General features: G+C 37.7%; 2 protein-coding genes across 2 annotated transcripts; one reads left to right on the forward strand and one right to left on the reverse strand.

Moving 5' to 3' along the window:
- Window positions 1-3899: 3899 nt before the first annotated feature.
- Window positions 3900-4697, reverse strand: LOC111890150 (uncharacterized). Its single transcript, XM_023886303.1, has one exon. The coding sequence runs from the start codon at window positions 4695-4697 to the stop codon at window positions 3900-3902; it is 798 nt and encodes a 265-aa protein (XP_023742071.1).
- Window positions 4698-5221: 524 nt separating this feature from the next.
- Window positions 5222-7609, forward strand: LOC111890149 (receptor-like protein EIX2). Its single transcript, XM_023886302.1, has 3 exons — window positions 5222-5571; window positions 6144-7129; window positions 7245-7609. Exons 1-3 carry the CDS (start codon window positions 5222-5224, stop codon window positions 7607-7609), a joined length of 1701 nt encoding a protein of 566 aa, XP_023742070.1.
- Window positions 7610-15581: the final 7972 nt, after the last annotated feature.

A 15581-nucleotide genomic window follows, 5' to 3' on the forward strand; every position in this document is an offset into this window, starting at 1 on the left:
AATAACAAATTAGTCCTTGAACCCCGATTTGACATAGTAGATTAGGGTTCGGTACTAACAATGTTTAGTAAATACAAATGTGCACTCCTACACCTCCTAACTTATATTATAACTAAAACATTATTCTTGAAACACTTGTTAACTCCATTACACTAAAATATATTTGGTGATAAAAACACCAACAATCCTCCCCTATTTTAATGCATAAATGAAAATATCGTTACGATTGAATTTTCATGTTAGTATATTACACATTTCAAACATTCAAGAAATCAAGGTATCTTAAATATTGAACCCATCAACTCGTTTGAATATCTGAAGATAATATACACATTAGTTTTACAATCATCTAAAACAAAATAACTTGACACTAATTATAAAGTCGTGTGTCCCAATCCATTCTTGATCATATAAAAGCCAAGTCCCAAGCTCTTTGAAGTACGACTATGCTTCACGATCATATAGGTGATTCTTTTATTCATGTACCTATATACATTTTTTCAAAAGAATCATTAAGAAATCAAATTCATCCTGGTCTCTACAGGTTCAAACACACGTACCTGGGGATGGTTATAATGTGTGTTTCAATTCATATAAATAAGCTTTCCTCATTGTTTTCAACCTCTAACATTGTATTAAAGGGGAATTGGGTGTCCCATTCATAAGAATTTATAAGGACTTTAAGCCCATCCCTATAACAGACATGTGCACTAAGTCTCGCGCCAAACTCTTAGTGCGATGATCTACCAAATTTTGTTGTGATTTTACAAACTCAATAGAAATCACACCATCCATGATTAGATTTCTAATCATCCCATGTCTAACATCAATGTGTCTCGATTTACCATTATAAACTTGACTATAAGCTTTACTCAAAGTAGAAACACTATCACAACGGATAGATAATGGCGAAATCGGTTTCCTACACAATGGAATCTCATAAATCAAATTCTTTAACCATTATGCTTCCTTGCTTGCAGCAGCCAAAGCAATAAACTCAGATTCCATTGTTGAACTTGTTATACAAGATTGCTTTTTAGATGCCCATGAGATAGCACCTCCACCAAGCAAGAATACCCAACCAGTTGTAGAAGAGTGATCTTCTCTATTGGATATCCAACTTGCATCAGAATATCCTTCCAAGACCGAAGGAAATCCAGAACAACACAAACAATAATCCTTGGTTCCTTTCAAATACTTGAAAACACGATGAACCGCTTGCCAATGTTGAGTACTAGGATTATGAGTAAATCTACTCAATCTTCCCACTGTGAAAGCTATATCTGGACGAGTGCTAGTCCTAGCATACATCAAAGAACCAATAGCTTGCGAGTACTCAAATTGAGAAAATGATCTGCCTCTATTAGGAATCAACTTCATGCTTGAATCCATAGGGGTGCTAACGAGTGTATAATCACTATAATTGAACCGTTTGAGAATTTTCTCAATGTAATGTGATTGTGTAATAGCAAGTCCCTTGTTCACCCGTTTAATCCTTATTCCAAGGATTACATCCGCCTCCCCCATATCCTTCATGGAAAACTTTGAAGACAATAAATTCTTTGTTGCATTAATTTGATTTTGATCAGTGCCAAAAATCAACATATCATCTACATACAAGCAAATGATCACACCAGATCCAGATGAATCAAAACGGCTGTAAACACATTTTTCAGATTGGTTTAAAGAAAAACCATTGGACAAAATAACTTCATCAAACTTCAAATGCCATTGTTTTGGAGCCTGTTTAAGTCCATACAATGATTTTACAAGTCTACACACTTTTTGCTCATTTCCAGGCAGAACAAAACCTTCTGGTTGTTTCATATAAACTTCCTCGTCAAGATCACCATTCAAAAAATCTGTTTTTACATCCATTTGATGAATAACTAGATTGTGAATCCCTTCCAAAGCAAGCAACAATCTAATGGTAGAAATCCGTGCTACCGGTGCATACGTATCAAAATAATCGATACCGACTTTTTGTCTAAAACCTTGTATGACCAGACGAGCCTTGACTTTATCAATGGTTCCATCTACCTTCATTTTCTTCTTGAAAATTCATTTACATCCCAAAGGCTTAGAACCAGGAGGTAAATCAGATAACACCCAAACATTATTCTCCATAATGGATGGCATCTCTTCATCAACCACTTCTTTCCAAAATGCAACATCTCGAGACTCCATAGCTTCCTTAAAAGTCTTTGGATCAGTCTCAAGATTAGAGGAATATGAGTATTGTTGCTTCACTTTATCCCTCGAACCTTCAACTAAAAATAGTTGAAAGTCATCGCCAAAATTTTTCGCGACTTGACCTAATTTGCTTTTACGAAGTTGCTATGTTTCTGGAATTGAAACAACCTCCTTATCATCTGATTTAGGCATCTCACTTGTCCTTGGAATCAGATCCTTTGATCTTTGAATTGAAGAATACCGCAACTCATCAAAAATCGCATCTCGCGACTCTATGATGGTATGAACGGAATATGCCTCATTAGGTTCTATAACATAAAACCTATAAGCTTTGGAATGTTCTGCATATCCAATAAATATGTAGTCAATTCCTCTTTCACCCAAATTTTTCTTTTTAGGTTCGGGTAATTTCACAATTGCTCGACATCCCCAAATTCAAAAATAACTCAAATTTGGTGTTTTCTTGTGCCAAAGTTCATAAGGAGTAACTTTGTTCCATTTATTAGGAACCCGATTTAGCACATAATTTGCTGTAAGCATAGCTTCACCCCAAAAGCCTTCACTTAAACCCGAAAAAGAAAGCATCGAAGTTACCATTTCTTTTAAAACTCGATTTTTCCGTTCAGCAACACCATTTTGTTGTGGATTGTAAGGAGCTGTGGTTTCATGAATGATTCCAACCGATTGAAAGTATTCAGAATCCATGTACTCTCCTCCCCTATCTGTCCTAAGACATTTTATAGAAATACCCAACTATAATTTGACTTCGGTTTTATATACTTTAAACTTTTCCAAAGCTTCATTTTTGGAATGTAACAAGTATACATAACAAAACCGACTTGAATCATCAATAAAAGTAACAATGTACTCTTTATTTCCCAAAGAAGGTGTAGCATGGAAATCACATAGATCACTATGAATCAATTCCAACACTTCTGATTTTCTATTAACATTTGGAAACGGTTGTTTTGTGATTTTAGTTAACATACAAGTTTTGCATTTTTCAGAATTAATGTCAAAAGCTGGAATCAATCCGGATTTTGACATTTCAATCATTCTCTTAACATGAACATGTCCTAATCTATTATGCCATAACATAGTATTATCAAGATTAGATGCAGAAGTCATACAAGTAGATTTGACATGTGATGCACAACTTATAACATTTAACTTCAAAACACGGTCACAATAATAACCAAATCCCACAAATATTCCACATTTAAACAACACATACGTGTTCGACTCAATTACTTGTTTATAACCCATACAATTCAACAAACCACTAGACACAAGGTTCTTTCGAACCTTTGGAACATACAATACATCAAACAAACTAATTGTTTTTCCAGAAGTAAACGTAATACTAACAACACCAGTTCCTAAAATTGGCTTTGATCCTTCATGCGCCATGTGTAAGACAAAACCTTTATTTACTATGTTCAACTTCGTGAACCACCATTCATCATTACACACGTGATGTGTAGAACAAGTATCAAGCCACCATGAATCTGTATCAACCCCTTGTACAAAAGAAACTTCTGGAGTTAGTAGCATAACATTGAATACTGAACTTACAAGATCAATAGTAATTTGACCTTTGGTTGCAGATTGATCATGACACCCACTACCACCACCAGCATCTTTTCCACTACCACTTGCACCTTTGTTTCCAAGTTTCACCCGACAATCACGTTTCATATGCCCTTTCAGATGGCATCTCCAACACACAAGTTCCTTGGAATCCTTGTGTTTTTTGTTGGACTTTTTGTTGTTACCCTCATACTTACGTTTTTACCCTTGCCCTTGTGATTAGAATTGTCTTCTTTATCACATTCAACCATATGAACTTGGGGTTGTCCAAATTCAGATTTGCCCTTTCCAGTTCCTTTGTCATTCTCTTGATCACAAAGTCCTTCTTCGATTTTCAAATGACTCCCAAGTTGAATCAAACTTACCTCTTCCTTTTTATGTTTCAGATGGTGTTTGAAATCATTCCATGAGGGTGGAAGTTTATCAATCACACTTGAAACAGCAAAGGATTCATCCATGTACATGTTTTGTTGTTTGAATTGACCATAAATTCGTAGTATTTCATTATATTGTTCTATTACAGATCGAGAATCAACCATTTTATAATTGTTGAAATCAGAAACAATGAACTTTTTACTTGAAGCATCTTCTGTAATATATTTTGCTTCAAGTGTGTTCCATAATTCACTTGCAGTTTCAACATTTTGATGAGTGTCAAAGATGGAATCACACATACCATTCAGAATGTGACCAAGGTAGATGTAGTTGTCATTCTCCCATTTGCTTCTCCTTCTGATCTGTTCCAGACTTGCATCTTCAACCTCTTCTGGTTTTGGAGTAGAAAGAACATAGACAACCTTCAAAGTGGTCAACCAGAAGTGCATCTTCTTTTGCCAACGTCTGAAATCTTGGCCCTGAAATTTCTCCAATTTGCCAAACGAAGTATTCATGTCTTTTAGTGAATTGCCAGCCATCTTTTCCAGAAAACGAAAATATCAAACAAGATTGTTGGGAAATCGACATAGGGTTATGGAAATCTGGATAACAAAACAGGAATCGTGTAATCACTTTCCTTGTTTGATATTTCGAACCTATATGCCTTGGGTATCACAAAATCCAAACTTAGGATAATTCCTGATGTAGCAATTCTGATTTTAGGCACAAAATCAGAATCAATTTTAGAAGAATATGAAGAAGAAAGCATTTTCCTGGTTTTTCTGTGTTTCAATTGAGTCGTTGTTTTCCCGGATTTATCCACTCAACAGATAACGAGAACAGTTTACATCTTTTAGAATAACAAATTAGTCCCCGAACCCCGATTTGACACAGTAGATTAGGGTTCGGTACTAACAATGTTTAGTAAATACAAATGTGCACTCCTACACCTGCTAACTTGTATTATAACTAAAACATTATTCTTGAAACACTTGTTAACTCCATTACACTAAAATATATTTGGTGATAAAATCACCAACACTTTGGTTCCTTGACCAAATTGATGTACCTTGATCTTTCCTATAACTCTATTTATGGAATCATTCCTCCAGTGTTTGGAAACCTAACAAACTTGAAAGTGCTTTTCCTTGAATATGTTGGAAGATGCGGAGTTGAAAACCTAGAGTGGTTGTCTCATCTTTCTCACTTGGAGGAGCTTAGAATGGATGGGATTTCCCTAGCCAAACAAAATCATTGGGTAGATGTAATGTTGAGTCTGAGAAAACTATCATATTTAAGTTTAGATGGATGTGAGCTCTCACAGGTCATGTATCCATATTCTTCTTCATTTCTCAACTCTTCTTCATCTATTCATAACCTTTCACTTGCAAACAACAATCTCACCTCATCCATGTATAGTTGGTTGTTCCCACTAACTAGAAATAAGATTCTTTATCTCTCTCATAACATGTTAGATGGGATACCCAAATACTTTTCTAGCCTATGTAGCTTGGAATGGTTAGATTTTGTCAAGAACTCTGCTGTTGTCAAATTTCCTGATTTTCTTAACAACTTGTCGGGATGCACATCACTCACATTGCAATGGTTAGGTGCATCTTATAACTAGTTTACAAGGTCACTGTCTGATGACATCGAAAAGTTTTCATCACTAAAAATTTGTACATATCGAATAATCAATTAAATGGCACTATAAGTGAGAAATTGTGGGAATTACCCAAGATTAAAGTTATTGACGTTTCTTCAAATTTCCTTAGAGGTTCCATCTCTGAAAATATTGGAAAGTCAAAGGCTTTTACTATATTTCTTTCATAAAACCCACTCCAAGGAGTTCCTTCCACAAATCACTTGTCAAACCTTTCTTATGTAGAGTTTACAGATTTGAGCTCTTTCAATCTAGGACCTCGTTTCCCCAAATGGATTCAAACACTGAAAAATCTTACCCGTCTTCATATTTCCAATGCTAGCATTTCAGACACAATTCCTCTGGAGTTTTGGGATGCATGGCCTTCTAGATTAAGATATTTGAATCTCTCTTCCAACAACATCAAAGGGGAAGCATCAGATTTATCATCAAATTTTGCCATTAACTCAGTGATAGATTTGAGTTCCAACAAATTTTATGGTACGATACAGAATGTCTCCTCTGCTGTGGCATTGTTAAACCTTTCCAAAAACAAATTCAGTGGAGGAATATATTTTTTATGCCAAATGGTTGATGGGTTTTTAGAATTTCTTGACCTCTCCCACAACTTTCTAACCGGGCAACTTCCAGACTGTTTATGGCATTTCAAATATCTAAAAGTTCTTAATTTAGGACACAACAATCTATCTGGAAGGATTCCTTCCTCTATTGGATCTTTGATGGAACTTGAGGCGTTGTACTTATACGAGAACAACCTTTATGGAGAATTGCCTTTGTCTTTGAAGAATTGTATGAGTTTGACCTCGTTGAATTTGGGGGCAAATAGGTTTTCTGGTAATGTACCTGTCTGGATTGGGGAGAATTTATGGGGGTTGTATGTTCTTATTCTAAGATCAAACAACTTCTTTGGAACCATCCCTTTACAAGTATGTCAATTACCAAATCTTCAAATTTTAGACTTTTCAAGGAACAATCTCCATGGAAGCATCCCCTCATGGTTAAATAATCTTACAAGCATGGTTCAACAAGGAATGTTACCGACACAAAACGTACATTCCCTTTCAACTAGCTGGTATAGTTCAGGTGTTATGTATGAATTACTTGATGGTGAGTATGTTGACCATGCAATGATTGAGTGGCAGGGAGATGAGCATGAATTCACTCGTAACCTGGGATTGTTGAAGACCATTGACCTGTCAAGCAACAACTTAACATGTGAAATTCCATATGAGATTACAGGCCTTTATGAACTCATTACACTAAACTTATCAAAGAATGGTCTACTTGGAGAGATTCCATTGAAAATTGGTCAGATGAAGAAGCTTTTAACTTTGGATTTATCTAAAAACAAATTATCAGGAGGGATACCAACAAGCATGTCACAAATGACTTTATTGAATGACCTAGACGTGTCATATAATAGATTGTCAGGGAGAATCCCATCTAACACTCAACTCCAATCCTTTGAACCTGCAAGATACGAAGGAAAACCTGGATTATGTGGACTTCCCCTTTCCAGAAAATGTCCAGGAGATGAAAAAATCACAAGTACCATTGGTGTTTGGTAAAAATGTGGGTGATGGTGAAGACATAGATGAACTTGATAGATGGTTTTATATTGGTGGGGCTACTGGTTTTGCTACTGGATTTTGGATAGCCTGTGGCATTTTACTTGTTCATCGCCATGGGAGACATGCATTTTTTCAGTTTTATGATCGCATTAAAGATTGGGTTTATGTGAAAGTGATGGTGTTTGTTGTAAATTTGCCAGACATTAAATGCAGGTAGTTTCTCATCTATTGTTTTTTTCAACGTCTTATATTCATGTATGTATGTTGTCTTGAATAGACTTATAGCTACTCTTATTTGGGGTTAGAGGTTTGTTAATGTAGTTTGTCAGGGGTTTTTAAGTCCCTAATAAATACAAATAGCTAAGACTTATAAGTGTTTTAATATCTAAATTGGGGGAGTTTATTTCAATTCTGATATGAACGAACTCAAAGCTGCAACTACTATTAGCTTAATGCTTAAAAGAAATCAACAATGGGGCTCTGATAGTTCGAGATTCAGAGAGATCTCCACAAAGAAAGATTAAACATCTTAATTCTTGTCCCCTCCCCACGCCGACCCTAGCCCTTATTTAAACATAAACGAAAATCACTATACTAGGAAACTTAATCACAAAAATAAAGTCTATAATTAACTTTAATTATATTACTAATCGCCCCTTGCGTTGCGTCTTTTATAAACTCGGCCCCATCTCTTCTGATTCATATCAATACCCCGCCCCTGAAAATCCACCTTGTCCCTAAGGTGGAAATCAGGAAATTGAGCTTATATAACTTCGATATCCTCCCAGGTCGCCTCAACCTCTGGTAAATCCTTCCATTTCACCAAAACTTCCCTCTTTCCTTGATGTTTCCTCAACTTCAACACTTTTTCCGGCACTACCTATACCCTGCATAGTATATGTCAATCCTTCTGGTAAATCAGATAGAGCCTCCTGGTCACCAATCATCTTCTAGAGCTGAGAAACGTGAAAAACCAGATGGATGGTTGTGGATGATGGTAATACCAGGCGATAGGCCAATTTCCCCACTTGATCTAAAATGCGAAAAGGACTAGAAAAACGTGGTGCTAATTTTTCTTTACGCCTTCCAACCACTGTATTTTGCCTGTAAGGACGCAACTTCAAATAAACCAAGTCATCAACCTAATATTCAACATCTATCCTCTTGTGATCGGCTCGGGCCTTCATCACCATTTTTGTTTTTGCCAACTGTTCCTTGAGTTCTTCTAACACCCCATCCCGCTCCCATAGGTAGTTATCTAACTCAAACGTGACTATCGTGCCAAAATCATAATTGAGCAGACAAGGTGGGTCACGATCATACAAGATTTTAAAAGGAGTTTCTTTAACAAATGAATGATAGGATGTATTGTACCAATATTCCCCCATGGTAACCATTTCACCCACTATTTTGGTTTACTTGACCCAAAACAATGCAAATATGTTTCTAAACTACGGTTCACAACCTCGGTTTGACCGTCTGTCTGTGGGTTATAAGCAGTGCTATATTTCCACGTGGTACATTGGAGCCGGAAGAGTTTTTTCTAGAAATGACTCAGAAATATTTTATCCCGGTCTGATACCACTGATAAAGGAATACCATGTAACCATATAACCTCACGAATGAATGTGATGGCAACAGTAGTTGCTGTGAATGGATGTTTTAAGGGTATAAAATTAGCAGACTTACTGATACGGTCAACCACAACCAAAATCACATTATACCCTCCCGATTTTGGCAACCCCTCTATGAAATCCATGCTTAAATCCTCCCAAATCCATTTTGGTAATTCTAGTGGTTGTAAAAGGCCCGCTGGTGCCAAATTCGAATATTTATTCTATTGAAAAATGCCACATTTAGCTACCCGTTCTGCCACGTCTCGTCACATGCCAACCTAATAGAATTCTCGTTCTAATCAATGGTAGGATTTTTGAGTACCTTCATGACCCCCCCCCCCACCATACCACATGCAACTCTTGGAATAAACGGTCAATCCAAGAAGAGTGGGAGGGTAACACCAAGCGATTCCGATAGAACACCAATCCATCTCGAATCTCATATTCATTCATATTCTCGTCTCCACTTTCAATTAAACTAATCATGGCTAAGACATTTGGGTCCTGTTTTAAATCTAGCAATAAGTCGCCCTTATTATTGGTGTGAGAAACTATGAGTTTAGAAAACCATACCCCCTCACCTCGTCTCGACAAAACGTTGGCTGCCCCATTCTCCTTCCCAGGCCGATATAAAATTTCAAAGTCATACCCGAATAGTTTCAAAATCCTTTTCTGGTACTCTCCGGACACCAGCCTCTGTTCTAATACGTACATCAATGCTCGTTGGTCAGTGATCACTCAAAAACGCTTGTCGAACAAGTGGGTCCGCCATTTTTGAACAGCTAGAACAATGATCATCAATCCTCTTTCATAGATCGACTTCTACTGAACACGCATTCCCAAAACCTGACTAAAGTACGCCACGGGCTGCCCCTGTTGCACTAGTACCGCCCCTAAACCATGACCTGATGCATCCATCTTAATGACAAACTCCTCAGTGAAATCAGGGAGAGCTTAAACAGGAACATGTGTCATTGTGTATTGCAACTGTCGAAATTCGCGGGTTGCCTCCTCTTTTCAATGAAATTGATCTTTTTTAAGTAGATCAGTGAGTGCCCTTGAAACTTTTCCATAACCATGCACAACATTATGGTAATATCCTATTAGGATGAGGAACCCTCGCAGCTCACGTACCGTCTTGACCAACAACACACTTATTGTGATTACAAAACACGCCCTCGGTTCTAAGGCAACCAAAAACCCGTGTGAGGTACTCCCAATACTCATCTATCGACCGACTGTAAATCAATATATCGTCAATGAAGACGAGAACGAATTTACACAGATATAGGCGAAACACCTTGTTCATAAGTGCTCGAAACATTGATGGGGCATTAGTCAACCCAAAGGGCATCACGAGGAATTCATAATGCCCTTCGTGGGTCCGGAATGACGTCTTTTGAATATCTCCGGTTTCATCCGAATCTGATGGTACCTGGATTAAAGTCAAGTTTGTTGAAAATAACCGCGCCATGTAGTTCATCGAGTAATTCGTCAATAACAGGGATAGGAAACTTGTCTAATATTGTTGCCTTGTTAAGACCCAGTAGTCGACGTAGAATCGCCAACGCCATCTTTCTTTTTTACTAATAACACCTGGAAATCATACTAGAACTTGCTCGAATTACCCCTGTTGTAAGCATCTCCTCAATGAGTTTTTCTACCTCATCCTTCTGCAGTTGTGGATATCGATAGGGTCATATATTGATCGATTCGGTCCCAACCCTCAGATTAATGGCATGCTCGTGTCCACAAGACGGGGGTAAACCTGCAGGTAGCATAAAACATCAGCAAAATCAGTTAGTAAGTCGTCCAAAGCTGGTTGCACTTGTGATGATGGTACCGTAGCAATAGCTAAGTTTTGAAACTCGACCAAGTAACCCTCAGTTACTCTTGGACTCCTGGAAGGTCGCGAACTAGTTCTTGTAATGATGTCTCTGCTCTAGTCAACCCTGGCTCCACCTTTAGCGTAACCTTCTTTCCTTCTGCTACAAAAGACATAGTGAGTTCTCTCCAATTAACGAGTGTATCGCCTAGAGTGCGCAACCATTTAATTCCTAGAATTAAATCTATACTCCCGAGCTCTAAAGGATAGAAATCACTTTTCATTTGGTAGTATGGAAGAGAAAAAACCACTCGTCTACATAACCCATAGCTCTTTTCAAATTTCCCGCTTCATATCATCACCCCTATTTCGCAAGTACCTTTGACTGTGAGACCCAAATTTCCCGCTAAAGGTAGTCAAATGAAGTTATGGGTCGCTCCACTATCAATAAGTACCACCACCTCAATCCCACTGATATGCCCTCTGAGTTTAATGGTCTGGTGTGTAGTCAACCCCATAACCAAACTAGCCAAAACAAATATCATGTCAAGATGAGCATGCTCCGGATCCTCTTCCTCCTCTTCACTACCTTCTTCCTCAACCAACAACACATGTAATGTTTTTCCCGTGCATTTGTGTCCCGGTCCGAACTTTCCATCACAACGAAAACACAATCATTTAGCTCATTTTGTGCCTATTTCTGCTTCTGTCAACCGTTTAAAAGGTGCTTTGGTGATTATGGTTACCTTCTGCTCAGGCCCCACGATCTGAGCTAGCGGTTTGACGAAACTAACATGAGGTCGAGTGGTGGTGCTCCTGGTTATCCCCTTCTCGATTATCGAATCAGTACCTGAGTGGTTGTCATCAACCAGCAATGCTAGTTTGATTGTTTGACTAAGGCCTACTGGTTGTGACTTAAGCACCGATGTTCTTAACTCGGGTATCAGTCCCTTAATGAAATTTCCTTCTAGAATTAGAATTAGTTCAGCTATACCACTCAGCTAGGCTACCAATGCTTCAAATCTGCCAACATACTCGCACGCAATGTCTTCTTGAGTAAGTTTTAGGAACTTTTCTTGTAACCTTCCATTTAGCGAGGGCTGGAACCTGTCAAGCAATCTAATTTTGAGTTCGTCCCAACTACGGAATGGCGAACACTGCTCATTCCAATGATACCATGCCAACACTTGTCCTTCCAAACATAATATCGCAGCCCTGAGTTTTTCTGTAGACGAAACCAAACCCTGGATCTCAAAGAAACCTTCAACCTTGTATACCCATCCAAATGCATCTTCACCTTCAAATAATGGCATCTTTAGCTCTCGCAGGTGATAATATGTTCCTGATACCTATCCTCATCCATTTATGTGGCCACCCATAAGGTCTTGGTTGAATACATGGCCCTCGTTACAACCCCTGGGTTCATATTAGTCTTCCCCCACCCAGTGTCCAAGTAGTTATGTTTACCTCGACCGTTACTTGAACCCGAGACGTCTCCGAATATAAATGGTTTGGTTTGGCCCCTTTAATCCTCCCTTCCAAACTGGGAAAGGTGGGGCTCGTGTTGGAACCATCCGTCCGTCAGGTGTGTGGTCAATGTCAGGATTGGTATAGATGTCACTGACTGGAACAACGTTGGTGGTGGTCGGAAAGGTGGTGGTGGTAGGCTTGATCACGGTGGCGGTGGATGGGTCTGACTTGTTGAGGAAGAAATCGGTGGTGGTAGGCTAGAAGTTTGTTAAACCTTCAAGAGAAATCCCATCAATTTCGCTTGCCTTTGGTCAGCAATAACCAATCTCTTTTCTGCATCTGCCTTGATCGAATGAATCTCCGGCTTCATCTCCTCCAATCGGCCGTGATCACCATCAGAGGCTGATTCTTTGGTGCTTTCGGAACGAGTGAATGGTTTTGTCATGATTTGATTTATAAATCTGATGAACAGTAACGTCGTGAACAATAACATCATGAACAATAATGTCATTAACAGTAATGTCATTAAGAGTAACGTCGTGAACAGTGCTCCAGGAACGTTGATCTGATACCAATTTGATATGAATGGACTCAAAGCTGCAACTACTATTTGCTTAATGCTTAAAAGAAATCAACAATGGGGCTCTGATAGTTCGAGATTCAGAGGGATCTCCACAAAGAAAGATTAAAGATCTTAATTCCTGTCCCTTCCCCAAGCCGGACCTAACCCTTATTTAAACATAAACGAAAATCACTATACTAGGAAACTTTATCACAAAAATAGATTCTATAATTAACTTTATTAATATTACTAATCGCCCCTTGCATTGCCTCTCTTATAAACTCGGCCCCATCTCTCCTGATTCGTATCAAATTCTTCATTTGTATGTCCTATACAAATTATCAAGACTTGTAGGTTTTTTATGTCCAATTTGGGGTAATTTATGCTTATTCTTCATCTTTAATTCGTCTTATACAAATCTTCAAGGCTTGTAAGTATTTGAACATTTAATTTCAGGCAATTTATTCCAATTCATCATCTTTAATTTGTCTTGTACAAATTTTCAGGTCTTAAACGTCTAATTTAGTTCCAATTGCATGGAAATGAAGTATAGTATGCTCCACAAATATACATCACCTTTTTTCCCATCCAATGGAATCCTTCATCTTCACAGTGAAGAGTCGAGACTATATAAGCCATCATGGGAGGTAGTTCATATATGCATCAACACAAATAAGAAAATATAAATGTTTACATCTATGTACATCATGCATCCTTGTGTTTTTACAATTTTGTTACTTATCATGATACCTCTTGAGACAACTTACCACTTGGTACCTATGGAAGTGGGAGGAGGAGATTTTAATGGTGTGTAATGGTGTTATGAACATGTGTTTGGATATGGAGAGACATGCCCTCATTCTTTTCAAAACTCCCAAGTTCATGATGGCAGCTTCTCTATGACTTTGGTAACTGAAGAACATCATCAACAAGAATCTGTAATAGAGTACCAAACCAAAAACACCGATTGATTATATAATTACTTAAAAACATCTTTTAAATACACTTAGTATGTGATTCACTCTATTGTTCTCTAATATACGTACCACAGTACCAAACAATCATATTCCACCACAAGTTTTGAATCAATAAGCACCAAGAACTCATACCTTACAATGCAGTAAGTAGAATTTAATTGATGCAAACCTTTGAATGTGGATTTTGTTGATGACTTCTTGTGATTAAACCGAAATGGACATCCTAGAGGGAAAAATTGGAAGTTACACACACGTTTTGAAGGAATAGGATTCCTCGTATTCGTTTTTCCTTTCCCATTTCTATCATCTGTCATATGCCTAGTGTTTGGCTAAGCTTATTAATACAATTATTAGCTTATTAGCACCCTACAAGTTTAAAAAGTTCGGATATAAATAATTTATTATGTTAGGAAACCTCTAGTAAACCATTTTTCATAAGTTTCCCCACACTTACTTATTAGCTTATAAGGTAATAAGCTTATAAGCAATAAACTTTTTTTTGCCAAACACCCCTAAACAGGGTGTAAAGGAGAGACACTTGGTAGCCATCCCACATCGACTTAGTGAATATGAAATCGAAAATGAAAGAAATGTAAAACAGAAAGAATATGAGTATTATCGTTGTCTTGGCTAGTGCCAAAAGAAGTTATTTATTGGCTATCGGTGTGATGAAATTGAAGGATTGATGGGCTATGCTTGACAACTGAACATTATTTTTTACATGAGTAGCACTTTAATAAACAAAAAAAGGAAATTGAGTAATCTAACCACATTGTAATGATCTTTAATGTAACACCTAGTTTTTGGATGTTTCTTTTATCGGGATAGCAGGTCATATATGGATCGAGTAAAGGTCTTGAACTTCAAGGAAATATAGTTTAGACCCTATCAGATGATGGCAATGTTTGGTTAAGTGTTTAAATCTATTAAATTGTGCTTCGAAGAAAAGGGTAATATGGGAAAGGTTATATATCGGGCTTCTAGCATCGATTATGGTTTTAGTTCGACGTGTGTTAAGCAAAAGGTAACTAGATAGGATTGTGGGGCTCGTCAATACCTTTCCATGCATATAAATAATTCCAAAAATGGAGTTGAAATGAAGAAGTCATTGGTGTTTGAGGTTGGATTGGAAATTGGGAATTTTATCGTATGCATGGCGTAGGTAACCTATGTTCGGCATAGCCTCGTTTTTTGCCGCTTAGCCACGTTATGCTCTACGCTAGGCGTAGAGCTAAATGTTATGTTGTGCATAGGTGGTCTGGGGCTGACCCTTGAGCCAATAACTTACGACATGGGTTGACTTTTAGTCAAATTAAGGTTTTTGGAGGGTAGATTGAGAGGGTATTCTTTATTGCTGTTAGGTGCCATGTAGGATCAGTCTTTTCTGGGTGAGAGTTTTGGTGTTTAGGTGCTACTTGTATGTTAATCCATGAAGACGCACATTAATTTGGGACTACAAAATGAAAATTTTTGAACAACTCGAGTTTATGATTATTGATGGAGCGTGTGTAGTGAACCGTCACACTAATTTGGGACTACAAATTGAAAATGAATGAACAACTCGAGTTTATGATTATTGATGGAGCGTGTGTAATTAATCGGCATAATAATGTGAGATCGTAAATTAGAACGGGGGTGGCATTTGGGTTTTGCATGGTTATTCACATATTGTTTGTGATCATCGGTATCCCACTTAAAAAAGTAAGAGCATAATATGATATTAAACATGCTATTGATAG

This window comes from Lactuca sativa, chromosome 6 (assembly GCF_002870075.4).
Source record: "Lactuca sativa cultivar Salinas chromosome 6, Lsat_Salinas_v11, whole genome shotgun sequence".
Taxonomy (NCBI): domain Eukaryota; kingdom Viridiplantae; phylum Streptophyta; class Magnoliopsida; order Asterales; family Asteraceae; genus Lactuca; species Lactuca sativa.